Here is a 13,887-nt window from a genome sequence, read left to right on the forward strand (position 1 = left end):
AGCTAGCTAGCTATTATCTCTCGAGCCAGCTACCTATCTAACTAGCTATCTATTCGCGATCTATTATTATTATTATTATTATTATTATTATTATTATTATTATTTTATTATTATTATTATTATTATTATCTATTAGCTAGCTAGCTTTCTATCTATTTGAGTTACTTCCGGGTTGAGTGAACGTTGCCGTGTGTGGCTGCCGATACTCACAGAAAAACTTATGCTGTGACTGTAAAGTGACCTTGAGAGTTTTGAAAGGTGCTTAGAAATGATATGATATTATTATTATTATTATTATTATTATTATTATTCTCATCTCATCTCATTTTCCGTACCGCTTATTCCTCATTAGGGTCGCGGGGGTTGCTGGAGCCTATCTCAGCTGTCTTCGGGCACGAGGCGGGGGACACCCTGAATTGGTTGCCAGCCAATCGCATTATTATTATTATTATTATTATTATTATTATTATTATTATTATTATTATTATTATTATTATTATTATTATTATTATAAAATGGTTTTTTTAATGAGAAAAAGAGAATTTTGATTGTGATTTAACGGGCGCTAGGACCACGCGGCCTCCTCACATGGCTCAAATTGGTTGTCTACCGCATGCTGTTTTTGAGAGCTGACTGGTAGTCATCCGCCACACTCTTCTGCACGCTGACTTGGTCGCCTTCTTTCGCTCCTCGCTCCTCGCTGTTCGCTGCCATTCCATCTGTCATGTCCTCAACGCTCCATCAACCATCCCACGCGGAAACACAAAGCTAACCCATGTTTCCCCACCAGCAGACAAAATCCAACTTTTTCCTCAGCTTCTCGGTGTGGCAGCTTTGTTTTGGGGAGCCTGGTGGATTCAACAAGTTTGGACGTCCCCGTTTTGCACTTTTGCCGTGAAACGGTTCGCCATTCCCGCTTTTGTTTTGGGCTACAAGTCACGAACGGAGACTTTCCGTCCGTTTTGAAGCATGAGAATGTCGCGCCGGAGGAAGAACTCTGGCTTTCTCGTCTCGGCTGTCATCTGGTGCCTGACCTCGGTTATCGCTTTTGCTGACATTACGAGTTACAACCCCCTGGAGGGTAAGTGAAAGCAGCATATATACTTACCGGAACACTTCATTTACATTATTGTTCTGCCATGTATTGATTTTTTTACGGTCACTTCCCATATAAATAAATGATATTCCCCCGAAAATGTTGATTCGGAGTGTAGGTGAAATAATATTGTCCGGTTGCTGTATTAAAACATAAAGTAATTTAATTAAAAAGAAACAGTTTGTCACACTTGAATTGAATGGCCGTTGTGCTGCCCACCTTGCCCACAAGGGGGCGGAGCGACAGACCTGTCGTGTGTACTGTAATAATAATAATAATAATAATAATCACCATCATCATAATCAAAATCATAATCACAAATCATAATGACAAGCATAATGAAATAAAAATAAAAATCGTAATAGAAATTAAAATTAAAATTAAAATCATAATAAATCAAAATAAAAATCATAATAAAAATCTAAATAAAAATCAAAATAAATCTAAATAAAAATCATCGTAAAAATCATAAAAACCATCATAAAAATCATCATAAAAATAAAAATGAAAAAAATAAAAATAAAGTCATGAAAGGATGAAAAACTATTTATTTTTTTTTCTAAAAGTAGTAAAATACATGAGCTGCTGGAAAGGCAGCCACTCGCGGCGCCATTTTGAGGTCAAAAGAACAATAATAATAATAAGAAGAAATAATAAAAATAATAAAAACATGATTTGAATCTCATGTTGAAACACTTGTATCCCCAGGCGCCACTATATGTTTTTTAATTGTTATAATAATAACTTTGAGTGGTTGACAGTAATTTGTGGACATTTTTTTTGTGGTCAAAGCATGCCTCCAACATGCTGCAGTGTTTTTTTTTTTAATTTTTTTTTTATTTTCTGACTTCATTTTACTACGGGGTTGAGTGAACACTGGTGCGTGTGGCTGCCGCTGCTCACCCGCAAAAACAAATAAAAAATCCTGTGACTGTAAAGTGTCCTTGAGAGTTTTGAAAGGCACTTATTAATGAAATACATTATTATTATTATATTTCAGGGTGGGCTTTTTTGTGTCAAACCCATTTAGATGATCGATCCTGACTTAAACGTATTTATTTTTTAACCCAACATCATCAAGAATCCTATCCAGATGTAAAGCGCTCACATCATCATCCCGGCGGAGTCGTTAAAAGTTTCACTGGCAGGAAGGAGATGATCCAAGTGTGAATGCAACCAGCGTGCAGTAAAAAAATAGTGCAAAGTAGGGCAGCGTGAGACTTCTCTTTGATATCAGCGGGATATCGACTCAGTTGCCTCTGTGGATTGTTTGTCATGGCGCTATTCCAATTCACACCTCAGCCACAATATTAGGTACTAATTAGGTACATACGCACCTAAAAGCTAGCAACCACTCATTTGACGACACTGAGGTTAAAAAATATTAGCGAAAGAACATTAAGGGTTTGAAAGGGGAGTAAAAGAAGCGATTTTCATAAAACAGCTAAATCCTTCACTAAACCGATATGGTGGTGTGAGGTTCAATTTGGATCCTTCGTACAACAGCCTGCTTAGACAACATAGGAATAGTAATGCTGATGAGGTCATACCAGCGCAAATAGGGCAATCAGGCCAGTCGTTAGTCAGGACAATAGGAACAATCAGTAGAGCCGCAGGGAGTAGTCCTCTGCTCCCCCCAACCTGAGGGACCTATCATAGCAGAGTCCGGCACCGCCATGTCTGGACAGTAGAGATCTACAGTGGGACCTTGACTTACAAACTTAATTGGTTCCCAGACAGAGTGTGTAAGGCAAAAAGTGTGTATCCCGAAAATTAATTTCCCATAGGAAACCATTAAAATGAGAATAATGCGTTCCCAGGCCCCATAAAATATAATTTTCTACGCCTTAAAACTACACAAAATATACCTTATTTTATGTATAATAAATGTGCTCTAGTATTATGATTAAAGAAATAAACTGTACAATAAAGTCATTTTATTTACCTTTGTGATGGTCGTTAATGGCTTGATGGAATGGAGTGTCCCGTTTCCTCAGCATTAAAACGCTTGATGAGGAACATAACCTTCTTTCACCAACTTGAGGAATGATCCCTTGTAGGTGCTTTCTCTGTGATAATTTTACCTAGTTCCTCATCAATTGTCTTCTGTTTAGCTGAGTTGATAGCTTTTTGCATCAAGTATACAGATGACTTGTGCGGGTTATTTGTGGAGCCTGATTGATGGGATATTTTAACCTTGCAGTCTACACTCTGCTTTTGAATTATCAAAGTTGAAACGAGTCTAAGTTCACTGTTTTCTATCCATTTTCTAACCTTTTTTTGTTTTTTCTTTTATTTTTCACTTTTGTTTTTTTGCTGTAGATCTATCTATCTATCTATCTATCTATCTATCTATCTATCTATCTATCTATCTATCTATCTATCTATCTATCTATCTATCTATCTAGGTATCTAGCTATCTATCTATCTATCTGTTGGCTATCTATTAGCTATCTACTAGCTAGCTAGCTTTCTATCTATTCTATAGAACCTCCGATCTGTGAACCAGGTAGTAGCCTAGCAACTGAAAAACAAGCGCTAATTTGACACTTTTTATAGATTTTTTTGCTAACAGTTGGCCTGTAATCTTCGTACTGACGTTCAAGTTATGCGCAACCATTACAGCAGCGCTGAAACAAAAAAATCCAACGTTGACCTAAGACCTTTACGCAGTAACGTATCGTCCATGAAATTGTCTGTAGTGATTAAATCAAAGATAATTTCCTTCCCCTACTTCAGAAAAAAAAATATTGTGCTGTGTTTGTAGGTTGACAAAGAATCAATCCAATATTTTTTACTGGAGTCAGAGCAAAATAAAATGGACACATAAATCAAATTTTATCAGCAGTGGCGATAAAAAAACAGCAGTCCAAATAATTTAACATTTTGTATTTTTCCGCTATGATGTATCGCTCGGTCCGTTTTTCCTCATGCATGTCAACCGTTTATCAGTGAGCCGATTCTGTTCTCATATTTGCGCAAAAGCAAGCTCAATAAATAATTAGCCTGATGACCAAATGACCTGGATTGGATTTGTGGCTCTCGCCCGATCCCGGCGACAGCGTCCGACGGCGTTCGTTAGAAAGGGATGGAAATCGCGAGGTCGTTTCAATCGAGCGACGTCAGCCGAAGCCGTTTAGGGAATGACCTGGCAGGTGGTTTGTCTTTCAAAGCCCTTCGGGGGGTTGCTTGTCACTTGACATTTGGAGATCAGGCTGCCATTGACTCGCTGTCTGTCATCTTCTGTGAGATCTCGGCGGTCCTTGCGGCTATCGATGCGAATCCTCGCCACGGATAACGCCGACGTCTCCTTGGTTGTGTCATGCATTCTGATCCGTCTGGAAGGATCCGTTCCATTTGTCACAAGTAATGAACACATCCATAGAAAAGACAATATGGAGTTTTTGATTGATGGTTGTGTTGTTCCACTTCCTTGATCGAGTTCAGACAGGTCCAGGCAGGAACCGATCCAAATTCCGTAGGTAAAAACCTGCATTCGGTTTTTGTTTGCATCTTGGCTGAGTGACTGTATTTATAGGTCGTGTTTAGGAGTCGTTTGTAGGAGTCATACGTAGGAGTCGTACGTAGGAGAGTGGTACTTAGGAGTCGTTTGTTTGGGTCGTACGTAGTGGTCGTACGTAGGGGTCGTACGTAGGGGTCGTACGTAGGGGTAGTACGTAGGGGTCGTACCTAGGGGTCGTACCTAGGGCTCGTACCTAGGGCTCGTGCCGAGGGCAATTACCGATGAGACGTACCTAGGAGTCGTACGTAGGAGTCGTACGCAGGATTCGTATGCATGACAAATTTGTGAATGCCGCTCAACGTCATATTTTCAATTCCCAAATAAATTCGTGAATGGCAGTGAATGAGTTAAATTGTCCAATTAACAAAACACAGGGACGAAAAAAAGCTTTTTAAAACAGAGCACGAAAATACGTTAGTGCTATTCAAAGAATATGCAAATTATTGTTATTTTAAAGCAAGCATACCAAAAAAAGAACAACAACAACAACAAAAACATGTTATTGGGAGCTTGTCAAGACCTCACCACTGACTGGGAGGTGACCCAACATGTGTAATAAATTCCCGCTAATCCCTAAATCCCCCCCTGTTAAATTCCCATCAGGCTCAAATCTGTGTGAGACAAGACTGGAATTGACTCCGCGACCACTCGCTCCCTCCGGGGGGATGACACTGGATAAACCCCCTCTATTACCACGAGGCATTTTATCTTAAAGATTATTCCTGTTTGCTACGGTTTGGAGGAATGACCGGTGCTAAGAGGATGTAGGGGGGGGGGGGCGATTAGCACCTTTTCTCACTTCTGCGCTAATTCTATTGATATGTTGTCACTTGGGAAATCAAAACAAAGGGAGTTGATGGATGAGATGTAAGCGAAAGGAAATGTTTTGCCTTGGTGGAGGTACAAGGGCGCTTATTCAATCAAGGTCCTTTTTGACAACGCCACCTGATTTGACGTGATGATCGATGTGAAGTCCTCGATTGGTTTGGATTCTGTACAAAATCTCCTTATTGTCCAAAGCTGACATTGTGAAAGGAGTCGTGCGTAGGGGTTGTATGTAGGGGTCGTACGTAGCCGTTGTACATAGGGGTCGTACGTAGGAGTCCTACGCAGGAATCGTACGCAGGAGTCGTACATATGAGTCGTACGCAGGAGTCGTATGTAGGAATCGTACGCAGGAGTCGTACGCAGGAGTCGTACGTAGGAGTCGTATGTAGGAGTCCTACGCAGGAATCGTACACAGGAGTCGTACACAGGAGTCGTAGGTAGGAGTCGTATGTAGGAGTCGTACGTAGGAGTCGTGCCTAGGAGTCGTACGCATGAGTCCTGCCTAGGAGTCGTGCCTCGGAGTCGTACGTTGGAGTCGTACGTCGGAGTGCTAATATGGACAAAAGGCAAATGCTGCCCCCTTGTGGAAGGGGAAAAAAATTGCCAGAGGTTTGACCAGCACTTTATTGGCGCCCCCCCCCCCCCTGTGAGAAAAATCAAAACACGAACAAATTCAGGAATGGCGCTCCACGTCACACTTTTAAATTTTTTTAATTCCCGAATAAATTCAGAATGGCGACGAATGAGTTAATTAGCTTTCACACCGCCGCATTTATCGTCGTCACGCTGATCTACTTCACAAAAAAAACCATGCGACACACGGCATCCACTCGTTTCATGGATCGATTGCGCACTCATTTCCAACGTTTGAAGTTGACGAAAATGCAGTCTCGACTTGTCTTCAAAGAGGAAACGACAGACGTTATTTACGGAGGTATAAATGAAAACACGACCCCCCTGGGAGTCGCGGGATGGTAAACATTGTATGAGTGCACCACTGAACTCCGGTTGCCCCCCCCCCCCCCACACACCACAACCCTTTTTCTGCCGCACATTCCCAAAGACGCTTTACGCCCGCGTCCCTCGGGACCGTCAAAATGGGCCACGGCGTAAGATGCCGTTCGTTTGTTATGGAACGCCGAACAGCCCACCACCATTTCTCACCCCCCTCCCCCTTCCTCACCCTCGACTCATCACCTCCCGCACACACAGCATACAGTGATACCTTGGCTTATGAACTTAAGACTAGACAGAGTGTGTAAGGCGAAAAGTGTGTATCCCAAAAATTTATTTGCCATAGAAAACCATTAAAATGAGAATAATCCGTTCCAAGGTTCCCATAAAACATAATTTCCTACGCCTTAAAACTACACAAAATATACCTTATTTTATGGACAATAAATGTGCTATGGTATCATAATTAAAGAAAAAAACTATACTGTATAATAAAGTCGTTTTATTTACCTTTGTGATGGTCGTTGATGGCTTGATGGAATGGAACAGCATGAAACACTTGATGAGGAAGGTAGCCTTCTTCTTTCACCATCTTGAGGAATGATCCCTTGTAGGTGCTTTCTCTGCGATAATTTTACCCAGTTCATCATCAATTGTGTTCTGTTTAGCTGGGTGGATAGCTTTTTAATTAAGCGTACATATGGCTTTTGCGGGTTATTTGCCATTTTCTTGTTAGGAGAACGGACTCGTTCGCGAACGACACATCACTCATTGTGGCAGCTCCATGTGTATCCCGAAAAATAGTTTGTATGCCAAGGTAAAATGTTAATAAATGTAACATTCGTAAACCGAAAAGTTCGTAAGCCAAGGGGTTTGTAAACCGAGGTATCACTGTATTTACAACTTGCTCACGCGACCTCGTTAATAGTGATGGAAGGAAAGACTTTGAAAGACCTCCATCGGATCACGCCGAAGAGGAATTTTCCGTCCCCGTGTGCCCGTTTTGGAAAGGCGGAGGTTTTTCACACAGTAAACAGTGCGGATGTATTATTGATGCGGTTGCGATCCGCTTGCCGTGTCCCACTGCGCCGCTGCGGAAAGAACTTTTTTTTTTTAACTCAAACAGGCCAATTTGTGATGCGGCCTCGGGATTTCGAGATACACTCGTGAGGAGCCGCTTTGTGAGGTTTCACCTGTCGGATGAGATACGATACAAGAGCTGGGCTGAGTTTTGATTGACGTTTGCTGACAGAATAAGACGGTGGAGCTTCAAAGCTCCGACGCGATGCGGTGAGAAATCCCAAAATGGATGCATTTCGCCTTTTTTTTTATACTTTGACTTTTAGGTAGTTTTCAAATATTTGGAATCAATTTCGACATATCAGAGCGAGGTACCATTTCCCTTTGACTTGTGTATTTTTGTTACAAAGCGACAATTCTATTTTAGGATATTTAAAAGTTGTCAGTGGAGCTTCTGTGACATCACCAACGCCATTGTAGGCGACAGTAACGTTTGACATCAGTCAAGTCATATGAGCGCGGGCGAATGCTCTGCGCCTACGCCCATTCAAGAGCATAGCTGTTTTCGAATTTACATTGATTTTGATTGATTAATTGCTGCGATTCATTCTTACGATTGAAACTACGTTTCCACTACACACTTAAGAAAATTATATATATATATATATATATATATATATATAAATACAGTAAAGTCTCGTTATATCGTTTTTCAAGGGAGTCCGAAAAAATATCGATATAACAGGACTATCGATATATCCAACCCTGTTTGCATGTAATTTTCTCCGTGCGTGCATAGAAATAGTATCGATATAACCGGGACTATCGATATATCCGATATCGATATAACAAGACTTTACTGTATATAGATTTTTTAATCTGTGTGTGTGTGTGTGTGTGTGTGTATATATATATATATATATATATATATATATATATATATATATATATATATATATATATATATATATATATATATATATATATATGTATATATATATTTTTTTAAGTATATATATATATATTTTTTTTAAAGTATATATATATACTTTTTTAAAAGTATATATATATATATACTTTTTTAAAAGTATATATATATATACTTTTTTAAAAAGTGTATATATATATACTTTTTTAAAAAGTGTGTGTGTGTATATATATATATATATATATATATATATATATATATATATATATATATATATACTATCATACTGCGTGTTTTGGGTATTTTAGATGCTATAAAACTTTTTTCTGATGTCAGTTTGGAAACAAATAAGTGATGTCGGTTGTCCTTTAAAATGTAATGTATTTAATATTATTATTACTTCTGTGTTTAACAGGAAGTGCCTCCGCCAAGGCTGGGCGGCCAATTCGAGTGGACCGCCGCGAGACCACCGTACCTTTGCTGCTTATGGACCAGCACAGCGCACCCCTTAGCTTACTGGAGCGAGGGGTAGGTACTCACAAGGCTATTAGGCTAACGACGCGCTCACTCAAATGACACTCGGGGGACCTTCACCAAGGTCAAAAAGTTTAATAATAAAAAAAAAGAACAAAAACAATATTTATCTAATAGGATCTGTAAAAGTAGAAGTGTTTTTCTTTTGCTAATGTCTTATCGCTGCCATGAATTCACTAGAACAGATATGGCTCTTTTGATGATTGAATCTGGCTCACCGATAAAACTAAATACATGTTCTCGCTTTTTCGCTGTTCATTTCCTGTATGGGCTAACATTAGCATAAATATACTTCTGTGAGAGACAGCAGAAAGCAAGTGTGCAAACTAGCTAGCAGTAACTTTGCGTATGGACCCGGCAAATTGACTTTGATTTCGATCGTTTGGCTGGATTTTTTTTACATATGAGGAATGGAAAACCATTCTTATTAATGGTGAGCATTATCACAAAATTATTTTAAACGATATATTCTGACATTTTGTTGAAATCACTATACAGTGATTCCTTGGCTTATGAACTTTGGTTCCCAGACAGAATGTGTAAGGCAAAGTATGTATCCCAAAAATTAATTTCCCATAGGAAACCATTAAAATGAGAATAATCCGTTCCCAGGTCCCCATAACACAAAATGTTCAAATTTTCTAAGCTTTAAAACTAAACAAAATAGACCTTATTTTATGTATAATAAATGTGCTATGGTATTATAATTAAAAAAATAAACTGTACTGTATAATAAAGTCATTTTATTTACCTTTGTGATGGTCATTGGTGGCTTGATGGAATGGATATCCTTGCATAAAGTGTCTCAAGGAGTTCTGGGTTGTCCATCTTGGAAGTTGTGATATTGCAACAGATGCAAGCAGACACACTAGAAACATCATTAATAGCTGGTTCCCTTGCTTGTCTTTTCATTTCAAATTGAACTGATGGCTAGTGCGGGTTATTTGTGTAGCCTGATTGATGGGGATTTTACCCTTGCAGTCTACACTCTGCCTTTGAACTATCAAAGTTGAAACGAGTCCAATTTTCACTGTATTCTTGACCAAACACATGGCTTTAACCGAAGACTGGGGGCGGGGAATAGAGGACAAAAACAGTTGGCTGCCATTTTGTTGTTAGGAGAACGGGCTAGTTAGCGAACGACACATCACACATTGTGGCGCTCCGTGTGTATCCCGAAAAATAGTTTGTATGCCAAGGTAAAATTTTCATAAATTTAACGTTCGTAAACCGAAAAGTTCGTAAGCCAAGGGGTTCGTAAACCGAGGTATCACTGTATATTGTGTGTGTGCGCATGTCGCTCTCACTGAAAAACATTTCTAAATATTTTATTTTTATGGCTTTCTTAGTCAAAAAGGTTCGCGACTCCTGCACTAGAATATCCGCAGCTTTATATTAAAATACAAAAAAAGTAGCCCTAAAACCGCAACATTTGTTTTGAATCATGAAAAAAAAGACAAGAATCCAAAACGTGTTTGAATGCTAGTTACATGTCGGGGCGTTTGTTTTATGGCCACATGTGCATCCATTTAGAGTGTTTGGAGTTGATAGAAGAGCGCTCGTGAGTCATGGCTCAATTTGGATGACAGACTTCATTTCTGGATGGAGTGCCCATCTTTTTTTTGGGGGCGCTTTGGTTCTGTTCTAATTCATCTCGGCTTATTCTGTCAAGGAGACTTTAAAGCAGAAAGACACAAAAGTGACGTCATCGGAAAAGTGTTGCATTGTTTGTTTGTTTGTTTTTTGGGAGATGAGGAATTGATTGTACAAAATGGAGATCAAAGTACTGTAGAACTCCAAAAAATGGTGTCGGAACCACACGCTGCTTCACTTCACTTCACTCCAGCCGTTTGGACATTCGGAAATTCGTTGTTCGTCACGGATCCCGCCGCATCAGGCAGCCACTGGATGATTGATTTATGATAACAAAGGCCGCATTCAGTCAATTAATGGGAGGACTGTGCTCTTCCTATCTATAGCTGGGGGAGGGGTGAAGGGGGGGGGGAGGTAAGGGGGAGAGAGGTGGAAGGAATGAGGGAGAATGTGAAGGAGAGAGGAAGGAAGAGGGCGGGAGAGAGAGAGAGGGAAAGAGACATAGAGAGAGAAAGGCGGGAGATAGGGGGGAGAGAAGGGCAAGGAGAGAGGGGGGAGAGAGAAAGGAGGAGAGAGTGGGGGGAGAAAAAAGGGGAGAAAGGGAGGCAGAAAGGGAGAGGGAAAAGGAGGGAGAGAGAGAGAGACTTAGGGAGAGAAGGGGAAGGAGTGAGGGAGATAGTAGGGGGGGGAGGAAGAGAGAGGGGGGGAGAGAAAGAATGCGAGACAGACAGAGGGAGAGTGAGAGAGAGAGAAGGGGGAGAAGGGGAAGGATAGATGGAGAAAGTGGGGAAGAGGGGGTGAGAGAGGGGGATATATTGGGGGAAAGAGATGGGGTAGGGGTACGGGAGAGAGAGGGGGGAGATAGAGAAGGGGTGAGGGAGACAGGGGGAGAGAGAGGGAGAAGGAGTGAGGTACAAGGTGAGGGAGAGAGAGAGAGAGAGAGAGAGAGAGCTATCACGAGCTCGCTCGCTCGCCCACTCTACAATATACCCGATCCATTTCGTGATTGTTCAACCCTTGAAAACATCTTAGCTCGCCTTTCTAGTATCATCTGAGTCCCCCCCCTCCCTCCCTCCCTACCTCCCTCCCTCCCTCCCTCTCCTCGCCACCCCCTGCAGACTCCATCAGCGTTCCAACCTTCCTCTTTCTTTGGCGAGTCGTGACCGCCATTGACAAACGCTTTCCATATGCTCTTCAGACCCTCGCAGAGTGACGGGGAAAAATTAAATTGTATAGATCATAACGCTACTTAGAAGGAGCAGAAGCATTGCGTGCGTAGGTGTTGACAACTGCTTTTAAAGGACAACCGACACCTCCGGACTAGTTGCATCCATAAATTGGAAAATGACTTGAAATGACTTCTACTGAGCACATTTTATAAAGATTCCACCTCATATTTTACCTTTTAAGACTAGCGCTGAATATTCCGGAAGTCTTGTTTTTGAGTTGGTGACGAGTACGTATGTGACGTCACAGAAGGAACGCCCCTGACCGAGAAAACGACACACAATGATTTTATAAATGTATGATTTTATGAATCTATAATTTTATTTTTGAGTTAGTGACCAGTACGTACGTGACGTCACTGAAGGAACACCCCTGACCGAGAAAACGACACACAATGATTTTATAAATCTATGACTTTATGAATCGATAATTTTATTTTTATGGTATTATGATTTTATGTCATTATTGTTTTATTATTTTGTTATTATTATTTTATTATTGTATTTATATATAGATATAACACCGCCAGGCTCCTACAGACTCTTTTAAGACACTTGAGCGATTTAATATCACTGTATTATTTATTTATTTATTTATTTATTTATCATTCTTATTATTATTATTATTATTAATATTAATATTAATATTAATATTAATATTAATATTAATATTATTATTAATAATAATAATAATACATTTCATTTACAAGCACCTTTCTGATCACCCAAGGACACTTTACAATAAAAACAATACATAAAACAATAAAATAATGAATAAAACCATAAATAATAAAACAGCAGATTAAACTAGACCATGAAAGCAAGTTTAAAGAAAGTAGGAAGTTGGAAATTCAATGTTACGGATGTTGGGTGGAAGTGAGTTCCAGAGTTTGGGAGCGGAGCGGCTGAAAGCTCTGCACCCCATCGTGGTGAGACGGGCAGAGGGCATACAGAGGTGGAGAATCTTGTCGATTTGTGAAAAAGTTTTTTTAAAAGAAAAATAGACCACATACAGACTAATCAATGAAATAGAAAACTGGAAACTGACCCCATTTTGACTTTACCATGAGACCAACTTGATATTTCCGTTGAACAGTAAGAAAATCCAGCACCGAATTTCACTTCCTGTCCCAATACTTTTGCCTGAGTTCACGGGAAGTCGATGATACGGAAGCGACACCCCCCCCCCCCCTCCGTCTCCATTGTGCATCTTCGCATCCTGCTTTGCTTTTTGTGTCAAGTTGCCATCCTCCCTGCCCTTCTAACCCCCCCGCCCGCCGACCCCCCCTCTTGTGTTCCAGGGTTATCCACCGTCGCTGCGCCTGCTGATCCGTGCCGAAAACCAACAGCTCGTCCTGCTGCTGGAAAAAAATGAGTGAGTTTTTCATCGCGAGCGGTCACCGTGGGACACCAAACGCTTCCATTTTTAATCGCAAACAGATGAATGGGCCTCCCCCAATGCAAGAATGGAGTGTGATCGAGTGAATTAAAGGGAGTGGGATAAAGGGGTGGGGTCAGAAAAGAATATAGCCTCTCGCGGTTTTGACCTTTTCAAAGTTCACTTTTTCTGAAGGCCCCCCAAAAAAAGAGATGAAAGGCACCCAAGAAGAAGGCGGTGGGGGCAGAGGAGAAACACTTGAGGACGAGCTTGTTTTCATGCTCGCCCCCCCCTCCAGAACCCCCTCCCCCCCACTCCGGACCTCTGAGAATAACAGTGGACGGCGCCAAATGATGGGCGGGGATATCATGTGAAGTTCGTAAATATTGCGATACGCGTAGAAAGATCATGTGGGGGTGTTTTGGAGGTTGGTTAGGGGTGACCACAAATATGAAGGGAGTGTTGTTGTCTTGTTTCTGCCAGGAGTTCTTAGTCTGTGCTGTTATAGTTGGTCCTTTTTAGGGTTCTCAATTGTAATGTGAATCTTCTGACTGTCAAATATTGTATTTTGCGGTGTGTAAGGTGCACCGGAGTATAAGGCGCACCCCCAATGAATGGTGTATTTTCAAACTTTTTCACTATATAAGGCGCACCGGACTATATGGTGCACCTTCAATGAATGATTTCCCCCCCCAAAATATTATATATGAATACTGTATTTTCGAGGGTATAAGGCGCACCGGAGTATAAGGCGCACCCCAAATGAATGGTGTATTTTCAAACTTTTTCACTATATAAGGCGCACCG

The 13,887-nt window shown here is 40.7% G+C and overlaps 1 protein-coding gene across 1 annotated transcript in view; it reads left to right on the forward strand.

Annotated features, from left to right (window-relative positions):
* The first annotated feature begins 650 nt into the window (after window positions 1-650).
* adam12b (ADAM metallopeptidase domain 12b) overlaps window positions 651-13,887 on the forward strand; it is a 48,988-nt gene continuing 35,751 nt past the window's right edge. Inside the window, exons 1-3 of the mRNA XM_089012477.1 lie at window positions 651-1,081; window positions 8,765-8,877; window positions 13,004-13,077. Of these exons, the coding sequence (XP_088868603.1) occupies window positions 970-1,081; window positions 8,765-8,877; window positions 13,004-13,077 (299 nt within the window). The 5' untranslated portion in view covers window positions 651-969. The remainder of the gene's footprint in view (window positions 1,082-8,764; window positions 8,878-13,003; window positions 13,078-13,887) is intronic.

This window comes from Hippocampus bargibanti, linkage group LG13, assembly GCF_051943395.1.
Source record: "Hippocampus bargibanti isolate YZ-2025 linkage group LG13, ASM5194339v1, whole genome shotgun sequence".
NCBI classification, from domain to species: Eukaryota; Metazoa; Chordata; class Actinopteri; order Syngnathiformes; family Syngnathidae; genus Hippocampus; species Hippocampus bargibanti.